Source organism: Gracilinanus agilis, chromosome 1, assembly GCF_016433145.1.
Source record: "Gracilinanus agilis isolate LMUSP501 chromosome 1, AgileGrace, whole genome shotgun sequence".
Taxonomy (NCBI): Eukaryota; Metazoa; Chordata; class Mammalia; order Didelphimorphia; family Didelphidae; genus Gracilinanus; species Gracilinanus agilis.
The window spans coordinates 797,963,085-797,977,372 of record NC_058130.1 but is presented as its reverse complement, the minus strand read 5'-3'; the positions used below and the strand labels follow the sequence as shown (position 1 = coordinate 797,977,372).

The 14,288-nt window shown below is 43.5% G+C and overlaps 1 protein-coding gene across 1 annotated transcript in view; it reads left to right on the top strand.

Moving 5' to 3' along the window:
• Positions 1-3,166: 3,166 nt before the first annotated feature.
• Positions 3,167-14,288, top strand: part of LOC123230572 (vomeronasal type-2 receptor 26-like) — a 39,708-nt gene continuing 28,586 nt past the window's right edge. Inside the window, exons 1-2 of the mRNA XM_044656706.1 lie at positions 3,167-3,421; positions 10,514-11,317. Of these exons, the coding sequence (XP_044512641.1) occupies positions 3,167-3,421; positions 10,514-11,317 (1,059 nt within the window). The remainder of the gene's footprint in view (positions 3,422-10,513; positions 11,318-14,288) is intronic.

The following is a 14,288-nucleotide window of genomic DNA, read 5'->3' as shown; positions in this document are numbered from 1 at the left end:
CTGCTGCTGCTGCTGCTGCGATCCGGCAAACTTGGCTTTGTTCAGGCTTCGCTATTTGGCTCTCCTCGGAGGGCTCGCCAATGAGCCTCCTGCAGGGTCCTCGGAGTTCCGGGATATCGATTGTGCTCTTGCAGCAGGTTCCGGATGGGGGTCTCCTTCAGTGCTGAGGAGGCCCGGAAGGAAGGAGAGGAGCAGGCAGCCCGCCCGCCTGCCCGCCCGCCCACCCGCCCGCCCAGGAAGGGGCGTCCGGCCACAAGACGCGCTGCCTCTGGGCAGTCCGGCCCGGAACCCTCCCGAGACGGATGGAGAGGAGGGGGATCCGCGGTGGGCTCTGGGTAAAGGCCCGACAGCATCTCTCCGGATAGACGGAAGCGGCGAGGCTGCCGAGGGGCCAGCGGCGAGCTCTGCTCTTCGGGCTCCTCAGAACAGGAGAGACCCAGAGGGGGCCTGGAGGCCGGCTACAAGGGAGTTTTCTCGAGGCTTCGGCCCCGGAGGCCGTTGGCTGAAACCAGTTCAGGGAAAGGCCTGTCCCGGAAGGGCACTTCTGGCCGGCGCCGTCTGCTGGGAGCAGGGGACGAGGACCCCCCCAGCGCCCCCCTGGGTGCAGACGCAGCTGCAGGCGCCCCGGGCACTTGGCTCCCCGGAGTGCTCCACGGGCGCAGCTGTCCCCGCCAGCCCTGAGAGCCGGCCCAAAGCTGCTGAAGCTATAATTGTCTGCCTTGGACAGGCTCGTTTCCTCCGGGGTGGGCCAGGCAGACGGATCGGGGCCTTTCGGAGGCTGGCAGCTGCCTTTGCCCTAGTCTGAGGCCTTCTCTGCCTCCCCCGGACTCGGCCCTGGGCGGACTTTCGGGGAGATGTTCCCCCATTTTCAGAGAAGCCCTTCTCAGCCGCTTTCTCTCCTTCTCACTTCTCTGCTGCTGATCCCTCGCGGCTCTGCGCACAGGCCCGAGATGGCCTCCTGCTTCCGCCAGCTCAATGGCCTCCTTTCCCAAGAGGGGGACGTGCTGATCGGGGTCTTTTTGTCCTTGTTCTCGGCTGAAGCGAACAGGGCAACAGGAGCAGAACCGTTTGAGAGTCCCCCTGCCAGAGCTTGTAAGCCTTACCGGTAAGTGTGTCTCTGCGCTGCGACATTAAAAAGAGGCCCTGCTAGAGGGGGCCGCTGGGTAGCTCAGTGGAGTGAGAGCCAGGCCTAGAGACGGGAGGTCCTGGGTTCAAACCCGGCCTCAGCCACTTCCCAGCTGTGTGACCCTGGGCAAGTCACTTGACCCCCATTGCCCACCCTGACCACTCTTCCACCTATGAGACAATACACCGAAGTACAAGGGTTTAAAAAAAAAAAAAGAGGCCCCGCTAGATGGGGCAGAAGGGCAGGTCCTGGCCGAGACAGTGGGGGGGGGGGGGGCTCTCCCTCTTCTCGTCTCTGAATATTTTTTGCATTCTCGTTAGTCTCCTTTATGTCTCATGGACGCTCAGAGTCGAGCAGAGAAAACTCGGCTTCCCCTCGCCACTCCCTTCCAAGTGGCTCCCACCCAGGAAGCTCCGTCCAGAGCAGCCCCGCCTTTTGTCCCCTGCTTCCTCCGTGCTGACCGTATGGGCATAAGATGCAACCCCTTATGGCCCCCCGGAATTCTGTTATCGGGAGCCTCGCGCCCCTTCTCCGTCCCCAGGCAGGGTTTCTGCTGCTGAATGTGCTAATACTGGAAAAGGAAAAGCTGCCCCCCCCATGGAAATGGCACTCCCCGTTTCCCCCCCCCATATCTGTCCGTCTGCCCACAAGTAGGCTCAGCGGTTTAGGGAGTCTCGAAACCTCCTTCTCGAGCCCTGCTTGCGCAGGGCGGGAGCTTGTTTTCTCTCCTCCTTATTCCACTCCAAAGGGAAATCAACAAAGAAGGAAATATGGACGGAGGCTGCCGGATCTGATGGGAAACCTGGCCAGCGGCCTCTGGAGATGGCATTGAGCATCGACCACCGAGCTAGCCAGGACTGGAGGTTCTGCCACGTCCCCCCTTGGCCGGCGTTAGTGCGAGGTCTAGATCGCTGCTGGAAGAGCTTCCTAAGCCTCACGCTTAAAATATTGCCAAGAATAATGGACCCAATTGGCTTCCTTCCAGCCAGAGTTCAGTTCTGTCTGACTCTCACTGACCCCAGTTGGGCTATTCTTGACAAAAGTTCTGGAATAGTTTGCCATTTACTTCTCTGCCCATTTTATAGATGAGGAAACTGAGGCAAACATGAAAGGATCTGAGAGGTAACCTGGATAGACTTGCCCATTGCACAGAAGGGATCATTGACAACTGGAGGAGCCAAACGCTTATCAATCTTAGGCAATTCACTGTTGTAGGAGATAAGCTTAGTGCGGTTAAGGGTCTTGGCCAGGATCGAGCCGAGCCCCGAGTAAGTGTCTCAATCCAGATTTGGGCTCCGGCCATTTCCTGATGGCAGGTCCAGCGCACCAACCTGCCTTAGAGATCGTAGTCTTTGCATTAGCTTTGTTTTTCGGCTACTCTCGGCCTCCGAATGGGGAGGGGAAGGTGAGTCGGAGCTCGGCTTTCACTGAAAATATCGGGCAGGACCCGAGTGAAATCCTGGGAGCCCAAATGTGCAGCACTCGCTATTCCCACATCCACGGGAGCGTGTTTCTCACATCGCCTCCCCTTGGGACGACCTCTTGCCCAAATACCCCTCCCTCGAAATCCTCCTCGCCTTTCACAATGGCCTCCAGGAAGCCTTCCCTTATTTCTTGGGGCAGACCAGGTCTCCCCTGCCCAGCTTCCTTAGATCTCGGCGCTACTCGCCTTGGACGTATTCTGGCCACCTCGGGGCACAGTTATTGATGCTTCGGGTCTCCCGCTCTACCAGGGACCTTCTTGGCTCAAGGGCCGTCGAGCTTCTCCACAGGAGTCACTCAGGCAGGGGGGTCACATGAGAACTAGAAGCCAGTAGCCCTCGCCATCTCAGGAGCCACCAGAAGGGAAGGACAGGAACAAGGCCCAGGGGGGAGGCTATTTTTAATACAATGAAATGATCTGTTGGAGTCCTTGGTTTTGACTCACAGGGCTGGGGAAGTCTTCCTTGCGAAGAGTGTTCTTTTTGATGGCTTTGGTACGTTCTATGGCCCTCACCCCACAGGTGGCTGCACAAAAATTACCAGCAGGTCCTGACTTTAATGTTTGCTGTGGAGGAGATCAACAGGGACCCTCAGCTACTGCCCAACCTCACGCTGGGCTTCCACCTCTACAACGCCTACCACAGCGACGCCAGCACCTTGGAGAGCTCCCTGAGGTGGCTGTCTGGGCAGGGCCGGCTCATCCCCAACTACAGCTGCAGGAAGCAGGACAAGACTGTGGCTGTGATTGGAGGAGGCACGTCGGCTCTGTCTGTCCAGATGGGGTCCCTGCTCAACCTCTACAAGGTTCCACAGGTGAGTGATGTTGAGTCTGACATATTCTATGACTTTGTTTACCAAAATTGTAATAGGAATAGGAGTAATAGCAAAAGGCTTTAACCTTTAAAAAGTGCTTTACATAAGTGTCTCTTTTAATCATCACAACAAACCTATAAGGCAGATCCTATTATCACACCCATTTTACAGAGGAGAGTGAGAAAAGTTGAGATGTACGTTCCCGCGGCAGAATTTGGCCTCTGGTCTTCTGGCCGCTGGTTTCACCCTGTAGCCCCTGCACCACGCAGCTGACGCGATCACTGGGTAAGGTGAATACCTAGAACACGACCAAGATTGTAAGGCAAGAAGAGAATTGGAATCCTTCAGCTTCCAACCTAGAAAAAGATCTGATCACCTGCACATTCGTGCCCATTACACGGAAGAAACTGGTCAAGTCAAAAGGTTCACTCAACATTACACAAGTCACTGGTGCGAGTCGGGACTAAAATTTACACGCTCGGCCCTCCAGTTGAACGACGGATCGTTTGATTCCATCTCACACTTTTCAAAATCATTTAGTCCATTAATGCTAGTCTTGGATTCCTCGAGAGGGACGTTAACTGGAACGAACACCCGTGTAGAAAGTGTGGGGGGCGATGCTAAGCCTTCCTACGATGCTGTGAAGGAGCACCGCGGTACCCTTAGAGCGTGCAGGGGCTGGAGCGAATTTTGGACGTCGCTCCCAGATGAGTCGGTCGCCTTACCAAAGGGCACAGAGGACGTGTATGGCTTACGGGTACCTTCCTTTCAGAAGGAGGCTGGAGGGAGTCTCGCCCATTGAGGTCATCTGCATTTCAGCCTCGCTACCCACTGAACTTTTTCATTGTTGGTGGGACATACGAAGGGCCCTTTTGTTCATGCAGAATCAAGAACAGAAGGAGGGAGAGATTCACGGGACAGAGAGAGAGAAGACGTGAAAGCTTGGCGTAAAAGCAGTGGAGGCCAGCTTTTAGTAGGGAAATTTTCATGACAGAAGAGGAATGACTGAGGGCTTTTCTCCATTTACAGAACAGCCCTGGTTTGGAAGCTTTCAGAGCTTCCCTGAATATTAGGGATCCCCCACAGCTCCGTAGATACAGACGAAACATTTTGGGGTCTGGGAGGAGCAGCCAAGGGGAGCTTTGTGGTGTCACTAACATTGGGAATAGACACTTGGAGACTAGAAGAAAACAGAAAAATGCCCAGCTCAAAGGGCCTCGTCATTAACTCTGGGGTGGCATCTGGCAGCCGTAGTGAGATTCTCCAGTCAGAGGATTCATGAAACAGGATCCGTTTTGCATCTTTGTTAGCCAGATGACAGCAGCGTAAGGTCCTGACTGGAGAAGAGGCAAGCGGGGGTGTCTGTGCGTCCTTGATCCTGTTGGGGTACAGCATGGCAGGCGAGGAGGAACGTACCCTTTCCCACAAATGTGTAATACGCAGGTACCTAGGTGACATCCTGGCTTCAGATAACAGTGGCCGGCTCAGCAAGGCCAGAATTAGTCCTGTTATGGGGTCAAGTCTATTCTTTTTAGGAATGAGACCAGTCTTCCGGTTGAAGATTGGGAAAAAGAGTATCCGGGAGCTGGGCTGAACTTCTGAGGCTTCTCGATGAACAAATACTATATTTCATTTGTGTCTGACTGCGGTCAGTGAGGTCTCAGCTGCTGAGAGTCATGGTAGTCTGATGTGGCGTTAAGCTGTCTTTTTATTTCCCATTTTCTCCATGTGAAACATTTATCTTTTGCCTTTCATTGACCCAAATGGATACAAAATATTGGTTCCAAGGCAGAAAAATGGTAAGGGCTAGGCTTGGGGTTAAGTGACTCTCCCAGGGTCACACAGCTAGGCAGAGGACAGAGGGGAACCCAGGACCTCCCGTCTCTAGATCTGACTTTCTATCCACTGAGTCATCTAGCTACCCTTCCCAATTACGTTTAAAATTGTATTCAAGGGGGCAGCTGGGTAGCTCAGTGGATTGAGAGCCAGCCCTAGAGACGGGAGGTCCTAGGTTCAAATCCGGCCTCAGACACCTTCCAGCTGTGTGACCCTGGGCAAGTCACTTAACCCCCATTGCCTACCCTTACCACTCTTCCACCTATAAGTCAATACACAGAAGTTAAGGGTTTAAAATAAAAAAATTGTATTCAAACTCTTATTTTTTAAAAAAGAGGTTTCATTTTCCCAATTACATGTAATAACAATGTTCAATATATGGTTTTAAAAATTTTAAGATGCAAACTGTCTCCCTCTCTCCTTTCCCTCCCTCCTCCTGGAGGTGGTAAGCAATTTGATCTGGGTTAGATGTGTATTATTATGCAAAACATACTTCCATATTGGTCATTGTTGTAAGAGAACACTCATATAAAACCAACCTCCCCCCAGCAAAGCTGTAAATAAACCTGTGTGAAAGAGAGTGTGCTTTGATCTGCATTCCAACACCACCAGTTCTTTCTCTGGCCGTGGAGAGCATTCCTTGTCCCAAGTCCTTCAGGATTGCTCTGGATCATTGTATTGTCGAGAGTAGCTAAATCACTCACGGATGATCAATGTACAATATTGCTGTTACTTCGTACGTTGTTCTCCTGGTTCTGCTCAGGTCATTGTGCATCAGTTCGCGTAAGTCTTTCCAACTTTTCTGAAGTCAACCCACTTAGTGGTTTTTATAGCACAAGAGCATTCTCTCACCATCATCTACCACAATTTGTTCAGCCATTCCCTATTGATGGGCATCCCCTAAATTGCTAGTTCTTTGACACCACAAAAAGAGCTGCTATAGTAAACCTTCAGTTAAAAAAACTTGTCGGTTCCAAATTCTCTCCTACCCTTTCACCCATCCCCTACCCAACGAGAAGGCAAGTCATATGTCAGCTATACATGTGAAGTCATTCAAAACTATTTTCATATCAGCCATGTTGCAAAAAAAAAAAATCACCAGCACAAAACGCAAGAAAAATAAAGAAAATGTTTCAATCCGTACTCAGAGTTTATCAGTTCTTTCTCTCTAAAGTGGAGAGCCTTGTTCATTATAGGTTCTTTGATGACTAGAACTCATGTCCTTGGGGTGACCTTTGGATCATGGTCTTGACCACATTAGCTATGTTTTTCACATTTGATCATTATTGCAATAATGGTATTACTGTCTACAATGCTCTCTTGATTTAATTTTACATCCATTCATATAAGTATTCTCAGGTCTTTCTGAAGCTGTCTTGCTCATCGTTTATTATAGCAAAACAATATTTTATCACAATCATGTACCACGACTTCTTCTGGCCTTCCCCATTTGATTGGCGTCCCCCTAATTCTTTGTCACTACAAAGAGTTCCTACAAATATTTTTGTACATATAGACTGTTTTCCTTTTTTGACATCATTGTTATACAGACCTACCATTGGTATTTCTGGGTCAAAGGATATGCACAGTTTTACAGCTTTTTTGGGTACATTTCTAAATTATTCTACAGAATAGTTGGACCAATTCACAGCTCCTCCAACAGCACATTAACGTCCCAGTTTTCCCACAACCCCTGTAGCATTTGCTATTTTCCCATTCCATCATTTTAACTAATCTGAGAGGTATGAGGTGGAACCCAGATTTGTTTGAAATTTCATTTCTCCAATTGATAGTGATTTAGAACATTTTTCATATGACTATAGATAATGTTGATTTCTTCTGAAAACTGCTTGTTCATATCCCTTGACCATTTATCGATTAAGGAATGACACTTATTTTTTATAAGTTTGATTCAGTTCTCTTTGTATTTGTCACTCATTTTCCCCATGAGATATTTCACATTTTCTTCTATTTTTCATTCTTTTGAATTTGTTTTATACCTTCTTGATATCTTATGGTGTCTATAGATTCCACTTGCCCAATTCTAATTTTTAAGGAACTATTTTCTTCAGGCAAATTTTATATCTCCTTTACCATTTGACTAATTCTGGTTTTTAAGATGTTGTTTTATTCAGTGATTTTGGTGCCTCTTACCAAGCTGTTAACTGTCTTTTCATAATTTTCTTCCCTCCTCATCTCTTTATCTAATTTCCTCCCTCTAACCTTCTTTGATTTTTGCATTAAATTTTGCCTCTGCTCGGGTGGGATGGGGACACTGCCTCAAACTTCAGATTTTTTTCACATTGATATTTTTGGAGATAGTTCTAGGGGTTTCAAAGTTTTTGGGTTTCCAAGATGGTGTGATAAGGGAAGAGATGTGGTCATTGGACCTCTGATATGTTGCTGTAGAAAGTAATACTTGTCCTCAATTCCCTTGCTCTCCTTGCTCCTCAAGGTCCCTGCTCCCTCTTGACCAAAAGTACTCTTCTCCACCCTTTAAAGTGATGCAGAGGTGGAGATAGGCAAAAACTTCTGGGAAAACTGGAAAAAAAAAGTATGGCAGAGATTGGGTAGAGATCAACATTCCATACCTCATGCTAAGGCCAAAATGGATACATGGTTTAGAAATAAAGGGTAATATTATTAGCAAATTAGAGGAGCACAGAATAATCTACCTGTCAGATCTATGAATAAGGGAAGAATTTATGACTAAATAAGAAATAGAAAGCATTATAGAATATAAAATGGATATTTTTGATTATATTAGGCTAAAAACTTTTTGTACAAACAAAACCAATGTAACTGGGATTAGAAGAAAAAGAGAAAATTGGGAAAATTTTTATAGAAAGTATCTCTGTGTGGAGGTTAAAATTAATATGCAAAAGCTAAGTATTATATTTTATAAAGTTTTATTAATAATAAACTACCATAAAAAACTAGAGTGGAAAGGTGCTAAACTAACCCAGCCCACTCATGAGAGCAAAAGAGGAAGAGGGAGGAGCCACAGAACTTATAAAACAATAATGTGACCATGGAGGCAAAGGAGAGATTAAAAGGAATTTGGGGAAATACTAAGGGACTTTTGGGGGAATGAAGTCTGAAGGTTCAAAATCTCCATTTATACACCTGAGAAATAAAGGTCTCATTTTTTCAAATGTATAAAGAACCGAGTTAAATTTCACAAGAATCATTCCCCCAATTTATAAATGGCCAAAGAATATGAATAGGTAGTTTTCAGATGAAAAATCAAGGCTCTATATAATCACATAAAAATATTCTAAATCATTTAATTAGAGAAACACAAATTAAAACAACTCCAAAATACCACCTCACACCTATCAGTTTGGCTAATATGACAGAAAAGGAAAATAACAAATTTTGGAGGGGCCTCAGACACTTCCCAGCTGGGTGACCCTGGACAAGTCACTTGACCCCCATTGCCCACCCTTACCATTCTTCCACCAAGGAGCCAATACACAGAAGTTAAGGGTCTAAAAAAATAAATTCTGGAGGGGATGTGGGAAAATTGGAACACTAATGGACTGCTGGTGGAGTTGTGAACTGATCCAGCCATTCTAGAAAGTGATTTGGAACTACGCCCCCAAAGGCTTTAAAACCGTGCAAACCACTATAAGGTCTGTATCCCAAAGAGATTAAATAAAGGGAAAAATGACAAGTTTGTAGAAAAATACTTATAGCAGCTTCTTTTGTGGTAGCAAAGAATTGGAAATGAGGAGATGTTCAAGCAATTAGACAATGGATGAGTAAATTGTGGCATATAATTGCAATGGAATACTACTGTGTTATAAGAAGTGATGAGAAGGATGATTTAAGAAAAACCTGAACTAATGAACTACATGAACTAATGCAAAGTGAAGTGGACAGAAACAGGATAACACTGTACATGGCAACAGCAATATTACAAGATGAACCTTTATGAATGACTTAGCTATTCTTGGCAGTGCAGTGATCCAAGAAAATCCTCAAGGGCTCATGATGAAAAATGCCACCTGCCTTCAAAGAAGGAACCAATGGTGTGAATGCAGCTTGAGACGAATTTATTTCACTTTACTTCTTCACTTTTCTTTTGCTTGTTTGATTTCTCTTTCACAAAATGACCAATATGGAAATGCATTTTACATTATTTCATAAGCAAAATCTTTATTAGATTGCTTGCCATCACAGGGAGGAGGGGAAGGACAGAGGAAGGGAATTTGGCTCAGACTTTTAAAAAAAGGATAAAAAAAATTGCTTTTTTTCTTGAAATTCAGAAAAAAGTTTAAAAAAGAAAATAAACCATCAAATCATCAAAAAAGGAGATTTTTATGGAAAAATGTTTTACATGAGATTGCACATGTAAAATCTATGTCAGATTGCCTACTATTTCATTGGTGGGTAAAAGGGTGGGAGTGAGAATTTGAGACTCTCAATCTAGCTAAGTCATTCATAAATGTTCATCTTGTATTATTGCTGTTGCCATGTACAGTGTTATCCTGTTTCTGTTCACTTCACTTTGCATTAGTTCACGTAGGTCTTTCCAGGTTTTTCTTAAATCATCCTTCTCATCAAAGTTAAAAAAATTAAAAAAAAATTTGAAATTGTTTTTACATGTAATTGGACAAAAAAGAAAATATTTACACTATCCTAAATAAAATCTAATAAGTTTAATCTAGAACTCTACTATGGGCCAACAAGAAAACAAAGTCGTAAGAATATATCCTGGTTCCTTTGGAAAACAAAGGAAAGGCACACTGACTGGAGGAGAGGTAACATTAGAATCTAAGAGCTGTCTTCACTATATCATTGTATTTTGGAGGCTCAGAGAGAAGGATAAATAGAGAAAATTTCAGAGATTAAAATGCTGCTTATAACTGGGTGCTGAAATCTACATAATTTTTCTATCAATGAAAAGGTTAATTTCCGAATTAGCATTTTGTTTTAATTGCTTTACCATTTTTGTTTAGTCATTTTTAGTTGTTTCTGATTCTTCATTATTTCATTTGGGGGTTTCTTGGCAAAGATATTCCAGTGGTTTGTTATTTCCTCCCCACGTTAGTTACAAGGGAGGAAATTGAGGCAAACAGTTAAGTGACTTTCCCCATATCGTACAGTTATTAAATATCCAAGGTCAGATTTGAACTCAGGATGTTGAGTCTTACTGATTTCAGGTCCAGCACTCTAGCCATTGTGCCACCCAGGTGGTCCTGTCTCACCATTTCCACGGGTCAAACTGATTCATATTTCTTTCTTATTTAGATCAGCTACGGTCCATTTGATTCCATTCTTAGTGACAAGGTCCAGTTTCCTTCCCTTTATCAGATGGCCCCCAAAGATTCTTCTCTTCACAAAGGTGTTGTCCGCTTAATTGTGTATTTTGAATGGAACTGGATAGGACTGACAGTCTCAGATGATATGAGAGGTGAGCAATTCCTCTGGAAAATGAGAGCAGAAATGGTAAAGAATGGAGTTTGTGTGTCCTTCACAGAGAAGATCCCTGTCAGTGAGAGAAGACACACGGAATCCCAGGAGACCTTCATGCCCAGGATCATGACATCATCAACCAAAGTGGTTGTCATCCATGGCGACACAGATTCCTTAATGATTCTGAGATACTCACAAGTTCCTTTTTTTACAGTTCCGAAGGTGTGGATTGCCACTGCTCACTGGGACATTACCGTGAGACACCTCCATATTGAAGGTCACGCTTTCCACGGGGCGCTCATATTTTCATATTTGACAAGTGAAATTCCTGGCTTCAAAGCTTTTCTTAAGGCAATCACACCTTCTAAATACCCAGATGACATTTTACTTAGGAGATTCTGGTTCTCTGTGTTTAGATGCCCGGATCAAGCAGAAAGCCCAGCGTTAGAGATATGTTCACCAAATGCTTCCTTAGAGACTTTGCCTCTGTGCTCTTTTGATATGACCATGTCTGGCTTGAGTTACACTATCTACAATGCTGTCTATGCTCTGGTTTGGACTCTCCATGAAATGTTTATGAGAAAATCAGAGAATAGGCCAATGGCAGATGAAGAATATTTAGTACCTCATTCTTGGCAGGTAATATTGGATGGGTGGCTGCTTTTTTTGATTTTTATTTTTAAAAACCCTTTCCTTCTGTCTTAGAATGAATATTGTTCTGGGTCTGAGTATTGGTTCTGAGGTAGAAGAGTGGTAAGAGTGAGGCAATGGTGGTTAAATGATTAGCCCAGGGTCACAAACCTAAGAAGTATTGCAGGCCAAATTTGAACCCAGAACCTTCCATTTCTAGACCTGGCTCCAAATCCACTGAGCCACCTAGCTGCTCTCTGCTTTTTAGATATAATGTAGTGAGGATATATTTTGGGAACGGTTGGGAAAAAATGACTAACTCCCTTCCAACTTTCAAATTCTATGATTACATGTTTTTTAAAGATTGTACCGTTAATTCTCAATACTAGTCAGTCTGCATTTGTGGAGCTCATAACCGCTGTTTCTATCAGTCTTGGAGATGGAAATGACTCTCAGTATCCAGTAGTCATACCTGTATCTGGGCTCTGATAAGTAATATGCTCCCTGTTCTCTAACTTACTTATGGTAGCTCCTTTTATGTCTAGATAATGCACCCATTTTGATCTTCTCTTAGTGAGTGGTGTAGGATGTTGGTCTATACCTAGTTTCTGCCAAAATAGTTTCCAGCTGTCCAAGTAATTTTTACCAAGTAGTGATTTTTTTTATCCCATAAACCTAGATCTATGCTTTTGTCAAATACAATATAGCTATAATCCCACTCATCTACCTTTCTATTTCTTAGTCATTACCAGATAGTTTTGATAATTACTGCTTTATGATATAATTTAAAATCTCATACTGCTGGACCTCTTTTCTATATGTTTTTCATTAATTCTTTGGTAGTCTTGATGTTTTACTCTTCCAAATAAATTTTGTTATTTTTTTAACTGAATAAAATAATATTTTTGGTAATTTAATTGAGATGGCATTGAATCAGTAGATTAGTCATTTTAATTATATGGGTTCTCTCTATCCATGAACAATGAATATTACTCCAGTTATTTAGATACAATCAGTGACACACTGTGTCAGCCAAGGAGAGGTAGAATACAAAGGTTCCTCACCAAAAATGAGATCCATTTCCTTTTTAACTTGGCCATGATCCACAGCGTGAATACAAATGATTTTCACAAAGTAACAGCTTTATAAGACAGGTAATGCACATTCAAAGAAACACCCAAATTCCTGAATTTCACAAAAGCCCATCTAATGACAATAGCAAAGAAACCCACTATCATAGGATTCACATGGGTCTCTATATAGCCACTTGCTGTATGACATTTAAAAAAACCTATGAATCCATGGATACTTGTCACAAGTTCTACAGATCTAGCCAATCTTTCAACCATGTCAAAGATATTTTAACAAAGTCGATTACTGTCATCATTCTAAAATTTGGCAGAGGAGCCTAGAAAAAACACAAACCTCTGAACTGCTCATGAAAACTTTTTGGAGTCTAAAACGTCACCAAGAATCTAGTTCATTTTGGTGGAAGGGTATAGTAAGCTGAAGAGTTAAAACTATAAAAATCATCCAGAAGCCACTAGACTATGCTGGGTAATTCTTCCTCTTGAGAGCCATCCAAAGGTACCAAGACTCCTAGGAAAACCTTCCTACCTCCTGGATGAGATTATAACCCATTTTGAGGTAATTACACCTCTTGGGAATACTCCCTCCCTCTGGTATGAGACTGTAACAGTGTAAAAGATCTGTCTCCAAAATGTCCCACCTATTTATGTGGAGCTGAGGACTAAATAGTGAAAATCACTTCAGCTATCTCATCCATTACATTTTTAATAAATGTGGAGGTGGGGAAATACAACAGTGCGATTGCACTTCACTTCAGCTACTAAATGGACTCTTACCTCTTGTTACAAAGAATTCAGAGGCGGGCAAAATGATCAGTCAGAAGTATTGATGCTACTAGATATCTAAAACATGTTTGAAAACCCCTTAAAATTAATTGAGATATTTAGGTCATTAAATTCTCCAAAGGTTGTATACAATTGTAACCAGTTTGATGGAATCCATGCATTATCTATGTGACAATTAACAAAGGCAAAATGGAACAAAAGGCTGTGTAAGCAACATGTGACCTCGTTGGATCAGATGACAAAGTTACAATACATCAAGACTTATATTTTTGCCAGGAAAGAGTTTGTGCAAGGTGTTTATGGGCTTTCACAATGATATGTTCTTCAGTACAGTCACAGGGGAAAGGTACAAATAAAGATAAAATATAACAGAACATATAGCTGATAACCAAAACACAGTAGCTTAAAATGATTCAGTGTAGCAGAATAGTATTGATTAGATGAATATATGAATTTAAAAACAAAATTAAATCTTAAAATAATCAGCAAATACAATAAGCATGATAGGATACAGTCACTGAATTCAAAAGTCATTTTCTCCAATTACAATAGACTTCTTCACTATTAGGGAGGGGAAACAAAACTTAAAAGGTTAACATCAATAAACATCTAGATCTCTTTAAGGTTTCTTCCCCTCCCCAGTATTATCATCCATTTAGATTCCTTTTGTCACACTTCTGGGTTCCCCATACAGGCATTGGGCATAGTGTGGACAAACCTCATATGGGATGTGTTGCAGAGACTGGGCAGGCCAAAATGACAATGGTGTATAGGGAGATGCATCTCTCCTTATTATTTTAAAATCAGTCAAACTATCTCCAACATAGACAGGAGTCTGGCTGGATCAGGGTGACTGCTGGGGACGCTTGGAGATAAGGGAATTTTCTCACTCCACAAGAGATATTGGTCCCAGCTGAATCCTTTATGGCACAGGTAACAGGAACACTTCTTTGTCAGCCAGTAAATCCAAACTGAGGAGACAGACACACTATAACTGATCAACCCAGGTACAATGTCTTGTTCTCCCTCACTCAAGGTACTTAGTTGATATTCCTCAAGATCTTCAAAGTATCAGGTATCAGATAGATGACAGGATCACAGCTCCC